At 41.6% G+C, this 22,238-nt stretch overlaps 1 protein-coding gene across 3 annotated transcripts in view; it reads right to left on the bottom strand.

Annotated features, from left to right (window-relative positions):
- Positions 1-22,238, bottom strand: part of DCLK2 (doublecortin like kinase 2) — a 108,600-nt gene that overhangs the window by 30,840 nt on the left and 55,522 nt on the right. For all 3 annotated transcript variants that reach the window (XM_054990583.1, XM_054990581.1, XM_054990582.1), the window contains 3 exons: positions 20,746-20,840; positions 11,592-11,664; positions 7,965-8,073 (listed from right to left, as the gene is read on the bottom strand). In XM_054990583.1, coding sequence (XP_054846558.1) covers positions 7,965-8,073; positions 11,592-11,664; positions 20,746-20,840 — 277 coding nt within the window. The remainder of the gene's footprint in view (positions 1-7,964; positions 8,074-11,591; positions 11,665-20,745; positions 20,841-22,238) is intronic.

The raw sequence follows: 22,238 nt of genomic DNA, 5'->3' as shown, positions 1-22,238 counted from the left end.
AATTCTTGCAGGTTGCATTGGGAAAAAACCCACAGCCTTATATACAATATGGGAGCAAAGATTACAAGACAATGTATGTGAAATGCCTTGACAATCTGTAAGTGCTATAGAAAAGGTGAAGTATTATTGAGAAGCATCTTAAAAAGACAGTGATTCAACTATCATTAGCACTCAGAAATCAACTATGAGATAACTGGTACACAGAGATTTTCCTGAGACTGGAGGCAGGGGTGTCTTGAAAATTGTACTTACAGTGTATTGGAGCTTGCATTGTGCTGACCAACAGCCCAATCAGCCAGCCAGACCTTCTACCAGATGGTCCCTCGTATTTCTCAGAGACCCTAACTACCTCCTTCACATTCCATGAACTTGCCTGGCAGTGGCAGCAAAACCCCTGTCACTTCCTTTGTTTTAAATGTTACATCTCCCAGGGGTTCCTTGCACTTTCAAAGCTGCTTCACAGAATTTGGAAGAAAGGGGGAAAGACAGGGTGTGGAATTTTGTTGCCAATGTCTGGTAGGTTTAAGAGAAAAGAAGGAGCAGTCCTGGGTGACAAGTGGGGAGCCGCCATATGGAATGAGGCAATCATGGGGAAGGACAGTTCTTTCTATACTAAGTTTTTATAAGATCCAATCTAGGTTGTCATGAAAAATATTGCTGCAGCTCCTTGTCAAGGGTTCACTTGGTCACAAATTAGGCTTTTTACTATGCACTATGTTGGAATGGCCTATGAATATGTAGTCATACAATCTTCATTTCTTTCTATGGGGCATGTCAGCACGGCTTAAATTTGATAGAGGCTGTTGAACAGCAGTTCCCCCCTCCCCCAACGATTCAATAGTGCCCTGTTTAGCATAAACAGAAAAAAGCAATGATATTGCTATACATATTTTGAATCTATTATAACTACTCAATTAATGTTGTACAAGTGCAATGTCAGAATAGCATGCATTAAAGATGCTTATTATGGAACAACATAGTGTAGCAGAATAATATCACTGGTGTGAAAGCACAGCTGTGTCTGCTAGGTTGCCATAGTTACAGCTAAATTGAACTGAGAACAAAAGGAAAAAATAGCACCTCAATAGCATTTGAGAACCAAGCACTACATTTTTAAAACTACCACAACTATACTTAAAATGGAAAAAGCTTCTCAGATGTGCCAGGTTATATATTACATTATTGAATAGCTGGATAAATATGCATCAGTTTCCAAGTTTTTTAAAAAAACCCTGCAGCATTTTTCAGTGGATGCCACTGTCAGAAATAACTTGAACACAACAGAACAAATAATGTATAAAACTTATTATAAAGAACGTCCAGTTAGAAATATCTTCCTGTAGTTTCTGAAGCTTCTCTCCCTTTCCTTTATGACCATATAGATCATTATTAATTCACAGCATGCACCAATTTATGTGATTATATTATAAAACAGTAAGCATTTTGAAAGAATTTTTGAAGGTGGATGCTTGAAAAATTGAATAGCTTAGAAGTTAACTGAAGGGAAACACCACCAAATATGCTAGCAGGAGAATCATTGGGTGACTTAATTCCATTTCTCAATAATATTTCTATGCTAACTATTCATACGTTCATAAGGCAATTGGATGTTCTAATTTAACAATAAACAAATAGCACATGGATATGGTAAATGTAAAGTATTCTAGTTAATTGGTTCACTTCACTGAAATTCCTCAGCTTCAGAAATCTAGTTAATGACCAATATTTACCTCCATTTTGAAATGCCTGTAAAAGTTGAGTTTTAGTTGAGAAATTAAGTTGAGAAATCAAAATTCAGTAGTTTAGTAATCCAAAGTATGCTTTGAAAAGTAGCAAGAATTAGTATGGAACAAAAATCTAGCTCCCTACTTGGGTTAAGGAAAAATTAACTGAAGCATCTAGTACTTATCCCTTAATTTTAAAAGCAGGCTGGAAGACCTGAATATGTATTAATAGCGCAATCCTATTATCATCTTGTAGACACTGGGCAGGGTAGAATTGCTCCCACATCACCTGCTCCTCCTTTTTGTCCTTTGCCTAAGACTTCCAGGAAAAGTGCCAAGTGTACAAAAAGCTCAAAAACCTAACAGCGCCAGTGATCTTGCAATGAGGAATAATTGCATACTAAGTAAACAAGCCTCTCTTTTTAATAGCTTGGAGCAATAGCCCCAGCATATGGAACACAGCGTAAATATGTAGCATGTATGAAAGGAACTTCGTTACTAAACTATCTATTGTTACCTATGGCTCATTATTCTTTGTGCTGAAGGCCGAGTACATGGAACAGAGCAAACAGAGAGATATCTTTGAGGAGCAATACTGTCCTGGTAAAAAGGTAAAGGTGGTCCCCTATGCAAGCACTGAGTCATTACTGACCCATGGGGAGGACATCACATCACAAAGTTTTCTTAGCAGACTTTTTCTTACAGGGTGGTTTGCCATTGCCTTCCCTAGTCATCTACACTTTACCCCCAGGAAACTGGGTACCCATTTTACCAACCTTGGAAGGATGGAAGGCTGAGTCAACCTGGAGCCGGCTACTTGAAGCCGGCTTCCACCAGGATAGAACTCGGGTTGTGAGCAGAGCTTGGGCTGCAGTACTGCATCTTACCACTCTGCGCCAAAGGGCTCCTACTGTCCTGGAATTACCTTATTTGGGGTGAAGCCACAAAACAGAAGTGACTAATGAGACCCACTACAGTAAGGGTCCCCAACCTTTCTAAGCCTACAGATACCTTTGGAAATCTGGCACAGGGCAGTGGGTGCAACCACAAAATGGCTGCCACAGGAGGTGGATCCAATCACAAAATGTAAAGGAGTGAGGTTATGCATAACTCTAAAAGTAAATCTTCAACATTTCAAGCAGAAGCTCTAATCTAATCTTTTAAAAATGAACATATTGTTTAAAAATATTTCCTTACTTACACCCAGGTTACCCTTTAGTCACACATTGAAGCTCTTTGTGGTGTGGTGGCAGCTGTTGTCAAAGCTTTTTTTTTTTTGGAATCTGCACAGCCAATCAGATCTCCAGAGGCTAATCAGAAGTCCTGCTGGACAAAACCCCCACCTGCTGCTCCTTTCTAAAAACACTTGACAGGCACTAAGAAAGGTGACAGTGGGCCCCATTTTGAGTACCCCTGCACTACTGTTGTTCATTATTGCTCTTTGCAATGTCCTAGCTGTTGATTATATTGTATTTTCACTTTCACTATGTAATCTGCCTTGGATCTCAATGAAAAAGGTGGACTAACAACAAAACCCACGTAGGCTGACTGCTGTTTTTGTTTCTACCACTTTTTCTGTTCATGTGCTGTCACCGCCTTACACACTGCCACCCACCATAAAACTCTTTTTACAGGCTCTGGGGCTTCACAGGCAGATAAGGGCAGTCTCTAGTAATCAGGCAGAGTGCCCTGACCAATCCACACAGGGTTCCTTCTTTCCTCTTCCCAGGGACTTTACGAAACATTTGGTCAGCTCCCTATTATTCACTACCCCTCACCAAGCTACTCTCCAGGGCTATTGCGGAAAAGGAACTCAGTGTTTACTTTCTCTGTACACTGCCACCAGGCTGCTCATATGTGTGATTTCCACTCAGCCAACAACTTCAAGCCAGCCAGGGTTAAAACAGAAACAAGAATAACTTTATTTACAAAATGTATATATTGCAGTGAATTATTCAAACACACAGCTACTCTGCTGCACACTCTTATAACAGTAGATGGTTACAATGTATGAGAAAGGGTGTCCACAACTAGCTATACTTCTGCCCTTAGCAGCTTCAAAACCTTCTCTCTCACACTAACTGCCTTAAAGATTCCAACTGCCACCATTCCCAGCATTTTGCCATCTCTCATTAGCTGCTCCCAAGGACAAGCAGAGCTGGAACCAGTCCTGTCCTTCACATGTGTATTTTCCGAACGTATGATCGGCAACAATGTAACAAGGATAGAACTGCTCGCTATAGAAGTACAGTAATAAGAGCAGCTGCACATATTGCTTATATGTCTATCATACAGCTTTACAACCCATTGGTCCCCACAGGAATAGAAGAAAGTGGCTACCAAATTCCTGTGCTGCTGCCAGAATTCTTTTTATCTTTCTCTCTTGTTCCCCATCCCCCTTGTTTTATACAGAGCAGTATGCTTGTTTATTAACATGCCTGACTGGTTTCATGAATTTAAGGTTGTTGTTCATTTTGTTTGCTCTGCAAACTCTTTTTCCATCCGAAATTATTGCTACCTACTGCATTTCCAACAAGCTATTTTATGAAGGCCACACCTGCATCTCTCAAGGGCAAGACTTGAATTTTAATTGCACTGCACTGCCCTTTCTAGGCATATATATTATATTGTCCATCTAATTATATTATGTAGCAACCTGAATAGCCAGACTAGACCAAGCTTGTTAAAGACTGGAAACTAAGCAGGGTCAGCCATAGTAGTACCTGGATGTGAGAAAGACCAAGTCAGCTACACAGACAAAGGCACTGGCAAACCACCTCTGCTTCTTTTGCTTTGAAATCCCCATGAGAGGTTGTCATAAGTCAGCTGAGCCTTGACAGCACTAATTAATTTTATTATATTGTTCAATTAACAGTGAAATCCTAAACAGAGTTACTCCATTCTAAGGCCATTGATCTCAATGGGTTTAAACTGGAGTAACTCTGCATAGGATTGAGCTGCAAATTTCTAGCCAGCTACTACTGTAGCTTCTATTTTGTCTATTACCCTGTAGCTTCTATTTTGTCTATTTTTTCTATTACCCTGAAGCTTCCTTCCTTCTCTTGTAAAAATCTCATTTCCTTAAAAAAAACCCCTCCAATATAAATATGTTGTGTGAGATATTATATGTATTATCACTGGCACCTCATTAATACACTAAAGTTCCCCTCTCCCCCCTGCAAAGCATCTATGCCGCCTGAATCTTAGCCTTTGAGAGGCTGTGAAGGTACAGGTGTAGCTTTCTATTCCTGAAAATATTCTGTGTTTGTACATGGGAAGGGAAGGATTGCAATATTATGATGCTGTTGCCATCATCACATGTGGATTGGTGACCTTCCTGCATAAGTAACATAGAAGTCATCAAGCAAGCAACATCAAGATTGGTAGGTGAAATGCCAAGGATGGTTGCTGGGAACATTTATTGGTGTTGCTATGACAACTGTCATTTCTATAGCTATTCCTGCTCTTTTTTCCCTTTGCTGCTACAAGTGCATTGGGTTGTGACTGCATTATCTTAGTGTTAGCCCAACTGGAATAGCTGCACAGACTAGCAGGACCACAGGAAAGTGCTGTCCATAATGAAGAGAAAAGGAACTGCTGTGTACCAAAAGTAATGTATAACAATCTTATTAGGAGACTAGAAAAAGGTCTAGAACTGCTAGAGGATGTGTTGGTATTCTACTTTCTTTCTAACTTAGTAACCATCTTCTATGCCAATGCTTTCCAATTCTATTATTCTGTGTCAGTTTTTTAAGCACTATATTGCTTAGATTTATCATCCTGCCTAAAGTGTGTTTGCTTTCATAGAAAAACATCTTAGGGCTCTAGAGACATTTTCTAAAGAATCCTTGGGGAAAGAGAAAGATAATCGGTACTGAGAGGATTGAAGAGGTAGGTGCCTAATTTCTGGTTAGGCTAAAAAAGTCCTAAGCTGTTTGGTGGTATTCACTACCAATATTTGTTTGCTTAATGGTATAACACTTACAAACTCTTGCACCCATGCTGGTGAAGTCATTTAAGAGGATATGGCAGGCAGGTAACAGTGAAAAGAACACACTGAACACTTCATTGACTTAGATGTTGTGTGTAATTATTATGCCAGTTAATGATAACCAGGACATCCTGGTAATTATCTAGGAAACATGGCTGTTGTGGGTTTTCCGGGCTGTATTGCCGTGGTCTTGGCATTGTAGTTCCTGAAGTTTCGATTCGGTTTCGTTTTCTCAGCCATGCCGGACGCTCCTCTCGGCTGGTCCGGGAGGAAACGACCGGGCACCCTGACCGGGCAGCTGATCCGCAAGGATTAGCCCCCAGGACTCCCAGGGAGGGAGCCAGGGTCCGGGACGCGGCGGGAAGAACTCCCCGAAATCAATGCGGGGGGGGGGGGAATTGCCCGTTTGTCCCTATGGAGGCCGGCAGATGTGCGCGGCGCCTCGAGTGCCGCCGGGCAACGAGAAACGGCAAGTAAAAGAAACGGCGGAAGCCTGTAAACAAGCGAATCCCTTCTGTTCTACAAGCGTTTGTGAAGGAGAGGTTGATCTGAAGAAGACTCGCTCTTCCCCTTCGTTGAGTTCCAGAATTTTGTTGGCGCCCCCCCCCAAAATGGCAGCAAAGAAGCAAAGTCCCGCTCTCGGTAAGTCAATCTCGGCTACCTTGCAGAAGGGGGAGTCGCTCGAAGAGTTGGTACGCAGGGCGGTGGTGGAAGCTATAAAACCCTTTGTTGACAAGCTGAACGAAACTGATCAAAGGGTGGGCTTAATTGAAAGCGAGGTGAAAACCATTAAGGCAGCAGCGGGGGGGGCAGAAAAGTCTGCTCTGGAAAGTGCGTCACTTGTGAAGGCTACAAAAAAGGAGCTGAAGTTGGTGGAGAACCAGCTGATCGGGCTACAGGTGGAACGAACGCAGACAATTTTGCGTCTCCAAAACGTGAAAGAGGAGGAAAATGAGGATCTGTGGGATTTGGTCTCGGAACTACTGGCGACACCCGCGAGGACGACTAAAGAAGAGGTTAAAAGCGCCATTTTGGAGGTCCGTCGGGCTTCTTCAAAATATGCAACAAAGCGACAGTTGCCTCGTGAGATCATTATTGACTTTTCATCTAAAAAGATTCGGGACACCATCCTATATAACTCATACAATGCGGACTTGGACTTTATGGGTTTGAAAGTCAAGATTTTGAAGGACGTTCCATTTCTAGTCCGGAAACGGCGTTTTAAATATAAAAAGTTTGCAGCACTTCTGAGGGACCATGGAATAAAGTACAAATGGTTATTCCCGGAAGGAATATGGTTCAGATATAAAGATCAGGCCTATAAGATATTATCAGAAGATCAACTAAAGGATTTTGAGAATAAAAACCCAGAACTCTGCTGCACCAAGAACGAAGAAAAGGAGGAGCCGGAGGGGGGGGGAGGAGGAGAGCATCGCAACAGCAGTTGCACAGAGAGAATTGCGTCCGGGACCTAGAAGGGGGAGGAAAGTTTAATCAGAATTTGAAATGTTTATTCTCTGTATGATTAACCACTCCATCATTATTCTATGGAGCTATTTTTGTATTATGACAGTATGAAGGGAAACATTGAAGTGTAGTGTTTAGTGTTTGTAGTTCATTCCCCCCCCCCTTTTCTTTTTCCACCTCCCTTTGTCCCTTCCCTCTCCCCTTTCCTTGTGATAGTCTGGTGTAGTGTTTTGTAGCTATGAAAAATAAAAAAATTTATTAAAAAAAAAAAAGTAGTTCCTGAAGTTTCGCCAGCAGCTGTGGCTGGCATCTTCAGAGGTGTAGCACCAAAAGACAGAGATCTCTCAGTGTCCTGTCAAACGTCAGGAACTACAATGCCAAGACCACGGCAATACAGCCCGGAAAACCCACAACAGCCATCGTTCTCCGGCCGTGAAAGCCTTCGACAATACATCTAGGAAACAGTTATTTTACAGGTTTCCTGGAAATATGCTATGATAAATGTTGTCTCTTATCATGAAAGATGAAAGTGATGCTCGATCATTTTCTACAGACAGTTGATATTTACCTATAAAAATAATAAAAATTAATGAAGTAAATACATTATGGTTGTTGTGGGTTTTCCGGGCTGTATATACATTATCCCCAATAAATGACAGAAAGGAAGAAAAATGTGGCACTTGATTGTCTTTTGAAATAATAATCATATGTCCATCCAATGTACAGTTTTAAAAGGTGCAATTAAGTAAAAAAAGAAAAGAATAGATATATGATTTCCTCACCTTTCTATGCACTCCTTAACCACAGCAAAATTACCATCACCAATCACTTTCCCCACTTTGTACTTCTCAAGAATTGTTGCTGTCCCTGAGCATTTGTTTCCATTCACACCTGCAGATAGGAAAGGACAAAAAGTACGGTGAACAGTGAGGTAGGTAATCTAGATTGTCCCTCATTGACCCCAAGCCTCCTCTTAGGCTACATACTTGCCTATAATATAGGGACTTAAAAATAGCTTATTTTTTTAAAGTACATGTCCTTTCAAATTTGCAACTAGAACATGAGAGACAAAAGCAAAGCTTAATTTAAGTTGCATAACCTTGTAGTGCTATCACAGAGGGCAAGCATCAAAACAGCTTTCAGACAGTTTAACATTCCCAAGGCAGCAGAAATTCCATTTAATGATCATCATACCTTTTCCATTTCATTTACAGTGTAATCTCAAGCAGAGTTACACACTTCTAAGTCCATTGACTTAGAAGGGTATAATTAGGGTATAATTTTTAGGATTGCACTGTTAAGCTACTTAAACTTAACTGCACTAGTCTTCTTGATGAATGACCTTCACTGGGAAATAGACAGGAGAGTGCAATTCTCTTGGTATTTGGTGCCATTGACAATTATATTATTCTAGATCAGTTGTTTGAGATGCATATCAGGAACATCTGAGTCAATTAAAAAGAAACCTGGGCTAAGCATCTGCCCCTCTCCTTTTTGCAGGTAACTTAAAGCCTGTGCTTGGTCCTTTGCTCTCAGCTTGCACCTATGACCCTGCAGCAAAACCGACACCAGTTCAGGATATTCTTGTGGCTCATCATCGGTGTTAAGTTTGACCCTGGAGGGGGGGGCATTGTTGGGTTGATTGTTTTGTGTGTGTTTTCCTTCTTTTGTAAGCTGCTTTGAGCTGCAGTGTGGGGGATAAGTAGAATAAAATATTTAAATAGATATTTAAAAAATAAATTAGCAGGGAATGCACGTGGCCCTGCCTTGTGGGATAATGGTAAATGCTTTTTCATTCCATTGGTTTTGGGCTGTTCCAGTAGATATAAATAGGGGGAGTAGCTTGGTAGTATATTACAGTTCTAGGTGCTTGGCACATTTAGAACGTATTTGTGGGACTATATCATGTTATTGGTAAGTCTGTACGGCCTCCTTAAAAGCATACTAAACATGAAGCAGAAAGACCTAAGTCATGGAATGGAAGACTGACGGCACCCTGCAATCTCTATTACAAATAACACCGAAATGCAATATTAAATAAACATCATAATATACCTAGACTATGCCATCTAGCTACCTACATCAGCTGGAAGTTGGTAGTTAATCTGGGAATGCAAAATGTAGTCCCTGTTGCAAAAGCTGCTTATGATATGAAAGATGCGAGTTTCTCAATCTGATGTACTTCATATCACAGGAGCACAACATGTCCAGCAGGACTAGAGAAAATGGAATGCAGGGCAATTAAGTTTATTTCACTCTGCCTTCCCAAGCCTCACAAATTGCTTCTTGTCAAGAAAAGCCCTGAGAAGATTCTCTCCTGACACCCCTTCCCCCCTTTCATCCCCATTTGGTGAGAGACCCCAGTGCGACCCTGTCCAGGTATCTGGAGTCATTTGTCACCTCTGCAGAGTTTTTACTTCTTCCTGAAGAAGACTTAATTAAAACTCTGTAACACGTCACCAATCTTTAGAGATATTTGATGAATTACAGTTTTATTGGACACCTGAATAAGCAACTGCCCCTCTTGTCCCCAGGAGGGAATGCTGAATTATTGTTTTATTGGCAGGAACTAAAACAAGCAATGTCATCCCTTGTCTCCAGCCAGAATGTTGATCGAAATGCATCAAGGTCTTTAGTGTCTTGGACCATTCAGCTCCAAGGTCCTTTCCATCCTATAAATATGTGAGTTCTGATTCAGTCAGTGTGTACACTATCTGGATCCAAGTGTGTCACCCTCAGATTCCGGTCTGAGCCCCCTCCCCAAAGAAACGATGGCTGTTAGCTCCTTCTTCCATGGACTTCTGATGGGTAAATATTTCCTCATGCTACTCCCCCTTTTTCCAGCTGTGTTCCTAGGCTCTAGTATGCAATTGTTTGTCTATCTGTGTGTGATATTTTTCCTCTTTAATAAAAGCTACCTTTGTTTTTGGAAAAAGCATCCGTCTTGTTGGTGTCTTCATGAGAGGGACCCCGTAAAAGTTGACAGAATATCCCTAACTACCTCTTGCTGATCCCTGTTTGCTAATTTCCCCTACTTTTGCAAGGAGTCCCCATCCAGGTAACATTCCTGGGTGGCACTTTCGTGCCCAACTACTTATGCAAAGAGGAGGGGAGCGAGAGAGCGAGGGAGGTTTGGGGAGAGAACAAGAATGGGGAGACTCTGCATGGGGACTGCAGGGGGAGGGTAAAGGTCAGCCACTGAAAGACTAAGCAGGCAATTGGGTGATGGAATAGGGAGGGGGAAAATCTGCACAGTTAGAGCAGAAGAGCATGGGAAGAGGAAATGGAGACAAGGCAGGCAGAGGCATGAAAGGGTGGGCAAGCAAAGACCCAAGTCAGTTGGGGGAAGTAGGGAAAGGAATGGGATTTTCTTTTTCCTGGGAATCTTATGCATGTCCCATCTTGTTCATAACTATTTATGTTACATAGAAATACAAATTCATCCTGCTTTCAACCTGGGAAGGCTGTTTATTCACACTATCATGCTTGGATATTCTCTAATATTAACATGTGATGTGTGTGTAAAATGCTGCCAAGTCACAGCTGACTTATGGCAACCTCATAGGCGTTTCAAGGCAAGAGACTAACACAGATAATTTTGCCACTGCCTGCCTCTGCATACCGACCCTGGACTTGGTGGTCTCCCACCCAAATACTAACCAGGGCTGACTCTGCTTAGTTTTCAAGATCTGATGAGATTAGGCTGGCCTGGGCCATTCGGGGAGAACATGCAGTATCTCCCACAGCCTGTTCTGTCCATAATAATCTAATTGTGCCTCATATAAGGAATTCTAGCTTTAAGTGACAAGTTATAAAGCTGCTTTAATGTAAACAGAGGCTAACATTTGGATGTATATTACTATCTAACAAAAAAGGCTTGTGTCCCTACCAAAGAACCATCATATATGATGTATTTACAGTTACTTTGTAGAACAACAATTATACATTTTTCTTCTGAGTGGATAAAAACAATTCAATACCTGGTGATACACATTAAGTTCACATGACGCAAACATCCACCCCAGCCAACAACAGTCGTGCACTATGGCACTGCTGTGCAGGTATTATTGGGTTGAGGGTGAACAATTTATTATGTCCACAATACCTACTTCATATGGGCTCTTGTTGCCCACACAAAATATGCATGGCAACAGAAATGCAGGGGTGACCGCAAATAGCTTAGAGCTGGATGAGTAACTTCCTGTCCAAAACAGTATCTGCATCTGCGCTAATAAAGTCACGGCTTGTTTCACTGCATATGAAACTGATCTGTGCATAGGACTGGTAGCCAGACTGAGTAAGATTAGACAACAGCAACAGTAACACCTCCAGCATAGACATGCACAAAACAATGTGAAAATATTTACATATTTTGTTGTTGGATCTTTACGCATGTTGTCGGATCTTACCTTCAGGACTCAGGCAAGGAGATAGTTCAGGCACACCATTAACATTAGAAGAAGACTCACAGTGTGGTGGAATCTATGGGAAGATGCAAGGTGTTAATTCTGTGGTAGTTAAATACATTACTAAGCGATTACACTGGCATACAAATAAGAGTCAGCCTTATTTTCTTCACGTTTTACAAAAACACCCGCAAAACTAAACATGAATTGACTAGTTTTTCTAATCACCCAAATACCCAATTTCTGCTAGTCATTCTGTTATTATTTAGTTACATATTATTTATTTATTATATTTTTAACCTGCCCTCCCCCCAAGCGGGATCAGGATGAGGTACAACATTGATTAAAATACAACATAAAAACAATAAACACAGCATAAAACAGCAATCAATAAAACCATTCCAAGATGGGCAGTCCTGCACTCTTGCCCGTCAGCATACAAAAAGGGAAGGTAGTAGCGGACAGATAAGATTGCTGAACCCCTTTTTGGGGAAGCCAGCAGTGGACCCTCCATAACCCCTCACAGAAGGAGACTGGTGGAAAGTTCGGCACTGATGTACTAAAATTAGCCTCCACCATATGCCTGGCGGAACATCTCTGTCTTACAGGCCCGCCTAAATGATACAAGATCATGGCAGGCCCAAGTGTCCTCAGACAGAGAGTTCCATCAGGTTGGGGCCAGGACCGAAAAGGCCCTGGCCCTGGTAGAGGCCAGCTGAGCCTCCCTAGGGCCAGGGACCACCAATAGATGTTTTCCGGTTGAACTAAGCACTCTTTGGGGCACATACGGGAAGAGATGGTCCCTTTGGTATGCTGGTCCCAGCCCGTTTAGGGCTTTATAGGTCAGAACCAACACCTTGAACTGGATCCAGAATTCTACTGGGAGCCAGTGAAGCTGCTGCAAGATAAGCGTAATGTGTGTCGTACACGAAGCTCCAGTTAGGACACGCACAGCAGCATTCTGGACCCATTGAAGTCTCCGGATCAAGCCCAAGGGTAGCCCTGCATAGAGCGAGTTACAGTAGTCCAACCTGGAGGTGACCGTTGCATGGATCACTGTCATTAGGTCCTGGGCCGAGAGGTAGGGCACCAGTTGCCAGGCCTGCCAAAGGTGGAAAAAGGCCGCCTGAGCCACAGCTGCGATCTGGCCCTCCATAGACAAGGAAGAGTCCAGAATCACGCCCAAACTCCTAACCGATGGTACGGGCACAAGTGGTACCCCCCCCAAAAGGCAGGAGAAGGATCCCCGCCTCCAACAGCCCACAGCCCAAGTACAGGATCTCCGTCTTCACAGGATTCAACTTCAGCCTTCTCTGTTCTAGTCACCCAGACACGGCCTCCAAAGCTCTCAACAGTGTCAGGGGCAGAGTCAGGTTGGCCACCCATCAACCGATACAACTGGGTGTCATCTGCATATTGATGACAACCTAGTCCGAAACTCTGCACTAACTGGGCAAGGGGGTGCATATAAAGATTGAACAACAGGGGAGAGAGTATTGCCCCCTGTGGGACGCTGCACTCTAAAGGATAGTGTGCAGGCAGTCTCTCCCCCAGCGCCACCCTCTGTCCCTGGCCATGGAGAAAAGAGACAAGCCACTTGGCCATCCCTTGGTCCCCATATTGGTGAGGCAGTGGGCCAACAACTCATGGTCGACTATGTCGAATGCCGCTGAAAGATCTAACAAGATGAGCAGCGCTGACCCGCCCTGATCCAAATGCCCACGGAGATCATCCGCGAAGGCGACCAACACTGTCTCTGTCCCATGACCCAAGGGCATATACAAGGGCATATAAAGATTGAACAACAGGGGAGACAGTATTGCCCCCTGTGGGATGCTGCACTCTAAAGGATAGTGTGCATACAGCCTCTCCCCCAGCGCCACCCTCTGTCCCCGGCCATGGAGAAAAGAGACAAGCCACTTGGCCATCCCTCGGTCCCCACATCGGTGAGGCAGTGGGCCAACAACTCATGGTCGATCATGTTAAATGCCGCTGAAAGATCTAACAAGATGAGCAGCGCCCTGATCCAGATGCCCACGGAGATCATCCGCGAGGGCGACCAACACTGTCTCCGTCCCATGACCCAAACGGAACCCGGACTGGTATGGGTCCAAGACAGAGGTCTCTTCCAGGAACACCTATAGCTGATCCACTATCGTCCGCTCAATCACCTTTCCCAGGAATGGGAAGTCTGATACTGGGCGGTAACTGGACGGGTCAGTGGGGTCCAAAGATTTTTTTTAAAAGAGTTTAATTCCACATATATGTATTCAAACTATGCCCAGAACATGCAGTTTCTTAATCATTCCTGTAGACAACAACACTTCCACTGTGCCAATGATCCCATCTCATATGATTAAATCCATCTCATGATTAAATCAAAACTCCTACAGAGTGGTTTATATAAACATAACATATGAGAATAAATAAATAATTCCTTCTTATGAGCAGGAAAAATAAAATGGTACAATAGGAGAGAAGGAATAACCAGAACCAAGATCTATTTTAAAAAGGGTAAATGAAAATAGATTAATTTTCTTGTTATATGTAACCAGCATGTCACCTGCCTCCACAATATGCAAAAGAAGAGGCAAAAGATTGGGGAATGAACCACCTTTAAGCTACTACATATCCACAAATCCTACCAAACTTGTGCAGTCAATAGTTAAATTGGGAAGGGATAAGTAAAAGTTGTCTACCAGGTTTTTGGGTGGAGGTGGGGGGTGTTACAGAATTATTTTACATGATATTATTCACTACACTGTACTCTCTCAGAACTGTTCTTTTACAAATCTTACAAAAACAGATCGCTAAATTTAGCATAAGTGATGGTAGATGATTCACTACCATTGCATAGAGTAAAATCATTAGCAAAAATTAATGATGCTTAAGTAGGGTAACATTTGCTACAGTCAATCCATTTACAATTATTTCCTGTTAATTTTAGTATCAGGAATAGAGATGGTCACGAACTGAAATACGAACAAAAATTAAGCACGAACCAGGCCGGTTCGTGGTTCGTCAGATCCCATTTCTGATGAACCGCCACAAACTTTAGGCTGGTTGTTTGGTTCATTTTTTGGTTCATGACTGCAGACAGCCTGGTGCCAATCAATCAGTTTCCTAGGCAACAGGGGGTGGACTTCCTGCAGACCTTCTGCTGGCCCGGAAGTGACCTTCTGCTGACCCGGAAGTGATGGTTTTCTGACCCAGATGTGCTGTTTTCACGAACCAAAACAAACTGGTTCGCGAACAAGGGGCAGGTTCGTGAAAGTTCGTGTTCATCGTTCGTGAAATTTGATGAACCATGAACCGCATGGTTTGTTTTTTTTCTGGTTCGTGCCCATCTCTAATCAGGAATAGTTAAAATGACCTGGACCCTGAGCAGCATTTCTGCAGATACAAGGACTGCTGCTTTAAGAATGCAACTTTCTTGGCTCCCCTCTTGTGCTGCAGCCCTACGTATCCTCCTGTAATGTTGTTCCCAGGAACACCAATTCCAGGGGCAAGGACACTGAGACCAAAGCAGGATGTGAAAAAATTATACTCTGTGGGAAGAAGTCCTTGTACCCCTATAAATGCTGGTCTGGACCCAACCCCATGTATTGTTTTACGCACAGAATGTCATATGCTGGAATGCCAGTCTTTATTTGATTGGCTTGCACCATTGAATTTATAACACTAATAAACATATCTATGCTCTCTTATGCTTTTATTCACTTCCGACAGGTAATCTTGCCCAAAAAATTCAAATATCTTGAATTTATGTATCAGGAAAAGTTGATATATATCAGGAAAAATTCTGATTTCCTGATCAAGAAAAATTCAAATATCTTGAATTTATATATCAGGAAAAGTTGATATACAGCCTAGTGATAAAGAATGTGTAAGCCTGAGCTGCTAATAGGAATTTTAAGCACCTTCTTTCATGTCAATGTGATTCTTCTGTTTTTTCCTCCATATATTCCTGGAGGAATATATTCCTCCTACATTCTTATTTAAAGGATTATGACATAAATTCTTATAATTTGATGCAGGATGTTCAAAATACACCTCTAGCTGGAGCTCAGGAATAGTCAAAAGAATCTTTGGATAGCACTAGGAAATGTAAGGTCAGTATTTTCTATCTCAGTTAACATTACCTAGTTATGCAGCAACATATTTTAAATCTTTTCATTAGCGGACAATAATTGAGCTGGTCAATTGGGTTTTAACATTTCCTGGGATACTAATATATGCTGGAATTATCCATTGGAAGCTGTAACATCAAGACAGCAAATGAGACAGAAAATAGATTGTCAGCCACTTTTAAGAAAAAACAAAACTAATATTTCTTGTTAGACAAATATGCTCAACAGTATCTGTAGGATGTCTTCTACACCAGAATATAATAGCATTATTCTTTCAGAATGTGTGATAGAATCAACCCTAGAACTGAGAAAATCTCTTGAGATAGATTACTATTACACTGGCTCCGGGCCAAACTTCACGTGATATTCTATCTTGTGTAGTTCGTCCCTGATGTCAGGGGGTTTATTTTACATAGTGCAGCTGAAGAGACTGCAAACATAAATGAAAGACCAGAGGAGGCTAGAGGGATTCTGAACCCATTCCTTTCTTGGCATTTCCCCCCTCATGAAGTCAATCAGAGGATGTTTTTGTCTTACACTGGCAAAGATAAGTTACAGGTACCTCTATCTTTGCCTCTTGCAGGACCAAAATTAGTTTGGGGGATAGCATGTTGGAATAACTAAATGATGTGAAGGGAAAAAGTTAAGAATCCACCATTACCCTCACCCTAGTCTGCCACTTTAGTTTGCAGCCTCCTCAGCTGCATTACGCAAACAAACTTTAAAAGAAAAACCAGTCAATGATATGTCAATTAGGAACACATATAGTCTGGTTCTCACTGAGCATGGTTCCACACCAACCACAACTGAGGCACAATTATCATGAATTGTACATCTTGTTATAATGGCAATTCCCAAATCCCGATAGTGCTAGTAACAATTTGCAGTTCTCTTACTTGCTGTTTCAAATCTTTCCAGGAGTTGATTTCATTTTTTCCCTATTGCTTTAGAATAGATGCACAATGTTGCACATTTTAAACATCCCATTTTGATTAGGGCAAAGTACCCTAAATCAAGTGTTTTTATCCATCACCCACTATATTAGAGGCTTTGAGGAGATGATTCTCCACCTCATGCTCAAAGCAGAGCAGGGCATTCGGCTAAAACAAGGCAAACAACTGCAGTCGCTGTCCCTCAACAAGTGAGCACGGGCCATGTAAAAGGAGGGAATTCCCAGGAGCCCTGCCTGGCTGGTGCCTGTCGGGAACTCTGCTGTGTCATGTCTGCGCGAGGCCGGGTGGAGGTGGCTGCAGCACTGGCATCGTCTTCACCTCCAAGAGACACTGACAGCAACACGTTTGTCTTCATCTGGGCACATTTGGGGAGAAGGGGATGGGGGGAGCAGGGTGGGCTGGGTTAAGACAGCTATTAATTGTGAGGAGCAGTTCTCCAGAGAACTGTTTTGAGGGATTAAAACAAAAAAAAGTTCTCTTTCTCTTTCTCGCTCTCTCTTTTTGCTGTGTTAAGAGTTCAGATCACATATCCAGGGACAGGGTAGAAAAAGGATGGAGGTGGCCGAGGACAGAAATGCTTTAGAATTGGTGTGTGTGTGGGGAGGCATTTCATAACCAGCCCGTAGGGTTTAAGCTGTGGAGCAGCAAGCAACCATTCAGAGCTGACCCTGTGCTGCTCCTTTGTTTTTCATTTGCATTTTACACCCCACCTCTACCTTATCTTTTAAAAAGCCTTTTGTAGTCTTTTTTCCCCATCTCTAAAAACGAGATGGTGACTTTTTAACGGCAAACAAAAATGCCCTTCTTGATAGTGCAACAAGTTGGACAAGATGCAAATTGGAAACAAAACTTGTATATTTGGCTGAATAAAGTTTAAATTATCATTAATTAATTAATTATCATTAAAAAAGACAACTGAGTTTGCATCAAGCCAACCAGCCCGGTTCAAAGGGACATGGCTAGACATGTGCTGAGAGGCCCATCCACAGCAGGTCATTTTGTGCAACACTGGCGTTAATTGTAGAAGACAGTCTGACTTCATTCTATTTCCTGCTGAAACTCCATGTAAAAGAAATGGACAGTACTACTCATCCTTACTTCTGGTAAAAGTGACCACTCTCTCTTAATAGTCATCTAAATCCTACCTAGGAAACAGAAATGAAAAACCATCTACATATACCAAAACTGATGCCTGAGGATGAAAAACGAGAGGCAAACTAGACCTATTAAGTTTCCACAATATTGTTAACACAGAATTAGAAGGGTGCAAAAATATTAAAATCCTTCCCTAATGCATCTGGAATAGAGGTGGGCACGAACCTGGGAAATAACGAACCATGCGGTACGTGGTTCATCGTTTCACAAACCACAAACTTTTACGAACTTGCCCTGGTTCACAAACCAGTTCATTTGGTTCATGAAAACATCACTTCCAGGGCAGCAGAAGGTCACTTCTGGGGCTGCAGAAAGTCCATCTCACTGTTGCCTAGGAAACTGATTTATCAGCACCAGGATGTCTGTAGAGATGAACCCAAAAATGAATCAAATGAACCAACTTAAAGTTCATGGCAGTTCATCAGAAATGGGCTCTGACAAACCTCCAATTCGCGAACTATGAATGAATTTTAGTTCATATTTCAGTTCGTGCCCGCCTCTAATCTGGAAATTTTATCATATACCCACCCAGACTTCCCCCCAATTTGCAAAACCATATTTGAATACCATTTTTGATCAAACTCAAGTCTTCAAAGTTGTGGTAAACTTAACAGTCAATCCAAGTTTGTGTTTGAGCTTTATACATAATATCTAGATTATCTCAATACTCCAACTGTGCAACATTTTTCCTTTCCTTTACTAAATTAAGGAAAAATTCAAACATTTGCAGCCAAAGAATTCTCTAAAATTATTTTAAATCAACTTATGAAAGTACTCTCACCACAAAGGTCCTGTTCCTAGGGTCTGGATTTAATTTTAATTCCAGTCAAATAGAACAATAGATGAAAGGATAAAGCATTTCAGATGCTGGTCAAGCAAGATCTATTTAAAACTAACAAGAGTTACAGTATTTCTAAACTGTCTGTCTTCTGCTTTCAAAACAATCAAAAGAACATTGTCCTTTTGCGTTGTTCTGGCTGCAATTCTAGTCCAGTAAATGCCACATTTCTGAATGAATCAGCAATTGACCATTTGTGCTGAGTAGCAAAAACGAAGTCCCACAAACTATAGCCAGTGAATCCCTACTCTGGGAGGCATTCCAGTTAAGTATCAAGGGAGGAGGAAAAAGAGATGTATTATGGAGATGATTTTTCTGATGAGCAGTAATGTTCTGAAATAAGAAAAACGTGAGTATAACTGCTATGAAATTTTTAAAAGTCAGTTCTTTAAAACAATGTGTAACACATGAGGTTTCTGCCAATCTAGGTTATGCAACTGGTTAAAGAAAAAGATCCAGATTTACTACAAAAGGGGCCATGGATAATGGCAGAGCACCTGCTTTACACACAGAAGGCCCCAGGTTTAAGATCAGGAAGGTGATGTGAAGGACCTCTACTCAAGACTCTGGAGAAGTGCTGCCAGTCAGAGCAGGCAATATCAACCTTGATAGACCAAATGGCAGACAAAAGATAAGGCAGCTTCATGTATGTGTCAATTTTTAAAAAATAAAAAAGAGTCCAGTGGCACCTTTAAGACTAACCAATTTTATTGTAGCATAAGCTTTCGAGAATCAAGTTCTCATAACAAAGCAGATCTTCCCTGACATATTCCACTATGGACAGAATACAAATTACTGGTAACAGAGACATGTATGAAAGCTTATTCTTGTTTTTGTCATGCTTGATCTTCAGAATAGTGAAGTAAAATCGATATGTAAGTATCCAGAAAATGCAAAGTACATTACCTAGAATGTCAACACTGCTGCAATGGATGCCATCAACAAAACAAATTTCTGTAGTGTAGCTGTTAGATGCAACCTCCCCCTCACTTGTTTGTACCCCAATGCATATGACATGAGAGGCAAAACTTGAGACTTCACCCCACTGTACTACCACTCTCGGCACACCAGACACAAAGATCTTACGCTAGCTTTAAAACTGTACATGGTTGTGAACCGGAATAAATACATTCACCCATTCATTCAAACTGTACATGGAAATCAGAAAACATGTCAACGTTCCCAGTCTACTATTACTCTGGGAGACCTCAAATATTTACAATATTAATTTGTTCATTAAGTACCAACATGCACTGAGCAATCCAGGGCCCTTTGAAACTGCAAGGGCATTTGAGCAACAGCTGAAGAAAATAAAGGAAACAGAGTGGAGAGGATAAACTGGCCTTGTGATGCTCTTAACAGCTTTTAGAATCACGGAAGAGGTGATACATGGTCAGGGAATGAATGCTGTGGGGAATGTACACTCTGGCCCTGACTCTGTCATTCCAGCATCCTATAAGTTTTTGAGCACTGTGAAGCTTAGACAATCCTAGTGAAAGAGGAGATCAGAGGAATGATTCCTTTGATCCTAATTAATTGTACCAATACCCAAGGAAGGTGTCAGAACCTCAAAGAGTACAGAGTTCCTGGAATGTGTAATGAAACTTGGTTAATGTATTCCTCATTCTCCAATCCCAAGTCTTCCCCCCCCCCGCCCACAATTAAACCTTTCGTGTTGTACTACTGAAATTCAAGATAAGCAGCTTCCTGCTTGCCTAGTCCCAAACCTCAGTAATCAGGGCAGATGCAAAACAGTATTGATTGCTTAGGTTCAGGAACCAGTGAGCAGGAAGTAACTTACTTAGGCCCAGAGTTCAGTAGCATTGTGCTATTGTACCGCTGGGGAATTCCTAATTGCTTACCCTCCCTCAAGGGCCTCCAACTTGTTTATTTGATTTCTAAACACCAGACGGTGAATAAAATGGAACTACAATGTACACAATACATATTTGACTCAATTTTTATTATTTTAGTTGCATTGTATGCTGCAATTAATTTCAGTTGCTTCCCTACAATCAGAACATGCTTCAAAGCAGAAGTAATCATTTTGCTGGGAACAGGCCAAGCTATCCACAACATACCTTGAGTCCTCGGAAACTCCCAGGACTTGTTGGTGAAGAGCTAGAAGACTTCGTAGATTTCGGAGTAGAAAGCTGGCTGCTGGGGGTTCCATTGACTAACGGGAATAACCAAGGCAAAGAAAAGACACGAGTGTTATTATAAATAAGACAAAACCCAGAAATCCTGTTAGGAGGTGATATGCTATCATAACAACAACAAAAAACTTAACTTGTTAGCTATCAACAGAGCATATTGAAGGGATACCATACTCATTAATATTACACAACAACAGCATACTTGGAATTAGATTAAACAAACCAAAACAGTAGGCTGAAAACAGCAATCCATGAGTGCAACAATTGCAGCTTTCTTCCATCACCCAGTCCCACTTTCTCCTTCCTACTCCTGCCAACCAACTTTTCTCCAGTTAAGTCTCTACTTTTCAGCCCTCCATTTCTTTTCAGAAGGCATCTTTCCTTCGGTGAATGCCTGACAGGTAGGGAGCAGAGTCATGTCCACTGTTCTTGGTACCACGAAAAATTCAAATGATGCAGATGCTTTGCAGAACTACCACACTCCAAATTCTAATTTTAATCAATTGCTGCTGTATAGAAAGGAATCCCTCCGCAGGAACTTTCCAACCTACCAGCTATGATTCAAGTTAGTCCTAGCTCAATTACATCCTTGAGTTGGGGTGAAGTATAGGAGCTGTCACGCTGAGCAAAATAGTCTGACATGCTATTCAGCATGCGCCTCAGTTAGCAATGGATGTAACAATGTATATAATCTAATTTCTGTATCCAGAATAAAAATTGGGCTACAATATCTTATCCAAGTTAGATCAGAGCTCAGTCAGGTTAGTTTGTTTTCCAGAAAATAAGTTAATAAGAAAAACACATTTGCTTATTTGCAAGACTGTCTGACAAACATGCTGGCTATGTCTTCACAAAAATGGGTCCATGTATGCCTAGTGAGAAGTGAAAAAAATGAGATTTTTCAAAGAGCAAGACTGTTTTCAACTACTTTCTTTTTGGGTAAAGTGTTGTTCCTTTAAGAAAAAATGAGCCTGCCAGCAAGACATTTGGTTTCCATGGGAATGTTAGTTATCACCTACACTTTTTCAGCTGTGTAAAGAATATCTATAATAAGCAACAGAACATTCACTTAACAAGCACCATTGTTTTTGCGGAGTGAATGCCTGCAGCGCTGAACCTGTATGGCAACCAAGTCTTCCAAACTAGCTATTCCATTACTTCTAATTCTTGAACAGCTGGGGCTCACACTGGTAATATGACTGCACAAAAGCCAAGGTCTTTTCCCCAAGATTTAAGCAATGGATTATAAAATGTTCTATAGGGAATTAGCATTTACTTGAAAAAGGAAGGATTCTATTGCCAATTTATTCCTAGTCCTGTATTCAAACAATGAAATGGAAGCTCTGAAATATGCTTTAAAACCAACAACCTACAGCAAAATGTATAAGGTCTTACTCATTCACTTTATTCTCTTCTTG

This window comes from Eublepharis macularius, chromosome 10 (assembly GCF_028583425.1).
Source record: "Eublepharis macularius isolate TG4126 chromosome 10, MPM_Emac_v1.0, whole genome shotgun sequence".
Taxonomy (NCBI): Eukaryota; Metazoa; Chordata; class Lepidosauria; order Squamata; family Eublepharidae; genus Eublepharis; species Eublepharis macularius.
This window is presented reverse-complemented; position numbering and strand designations above follow the sequence as displayed.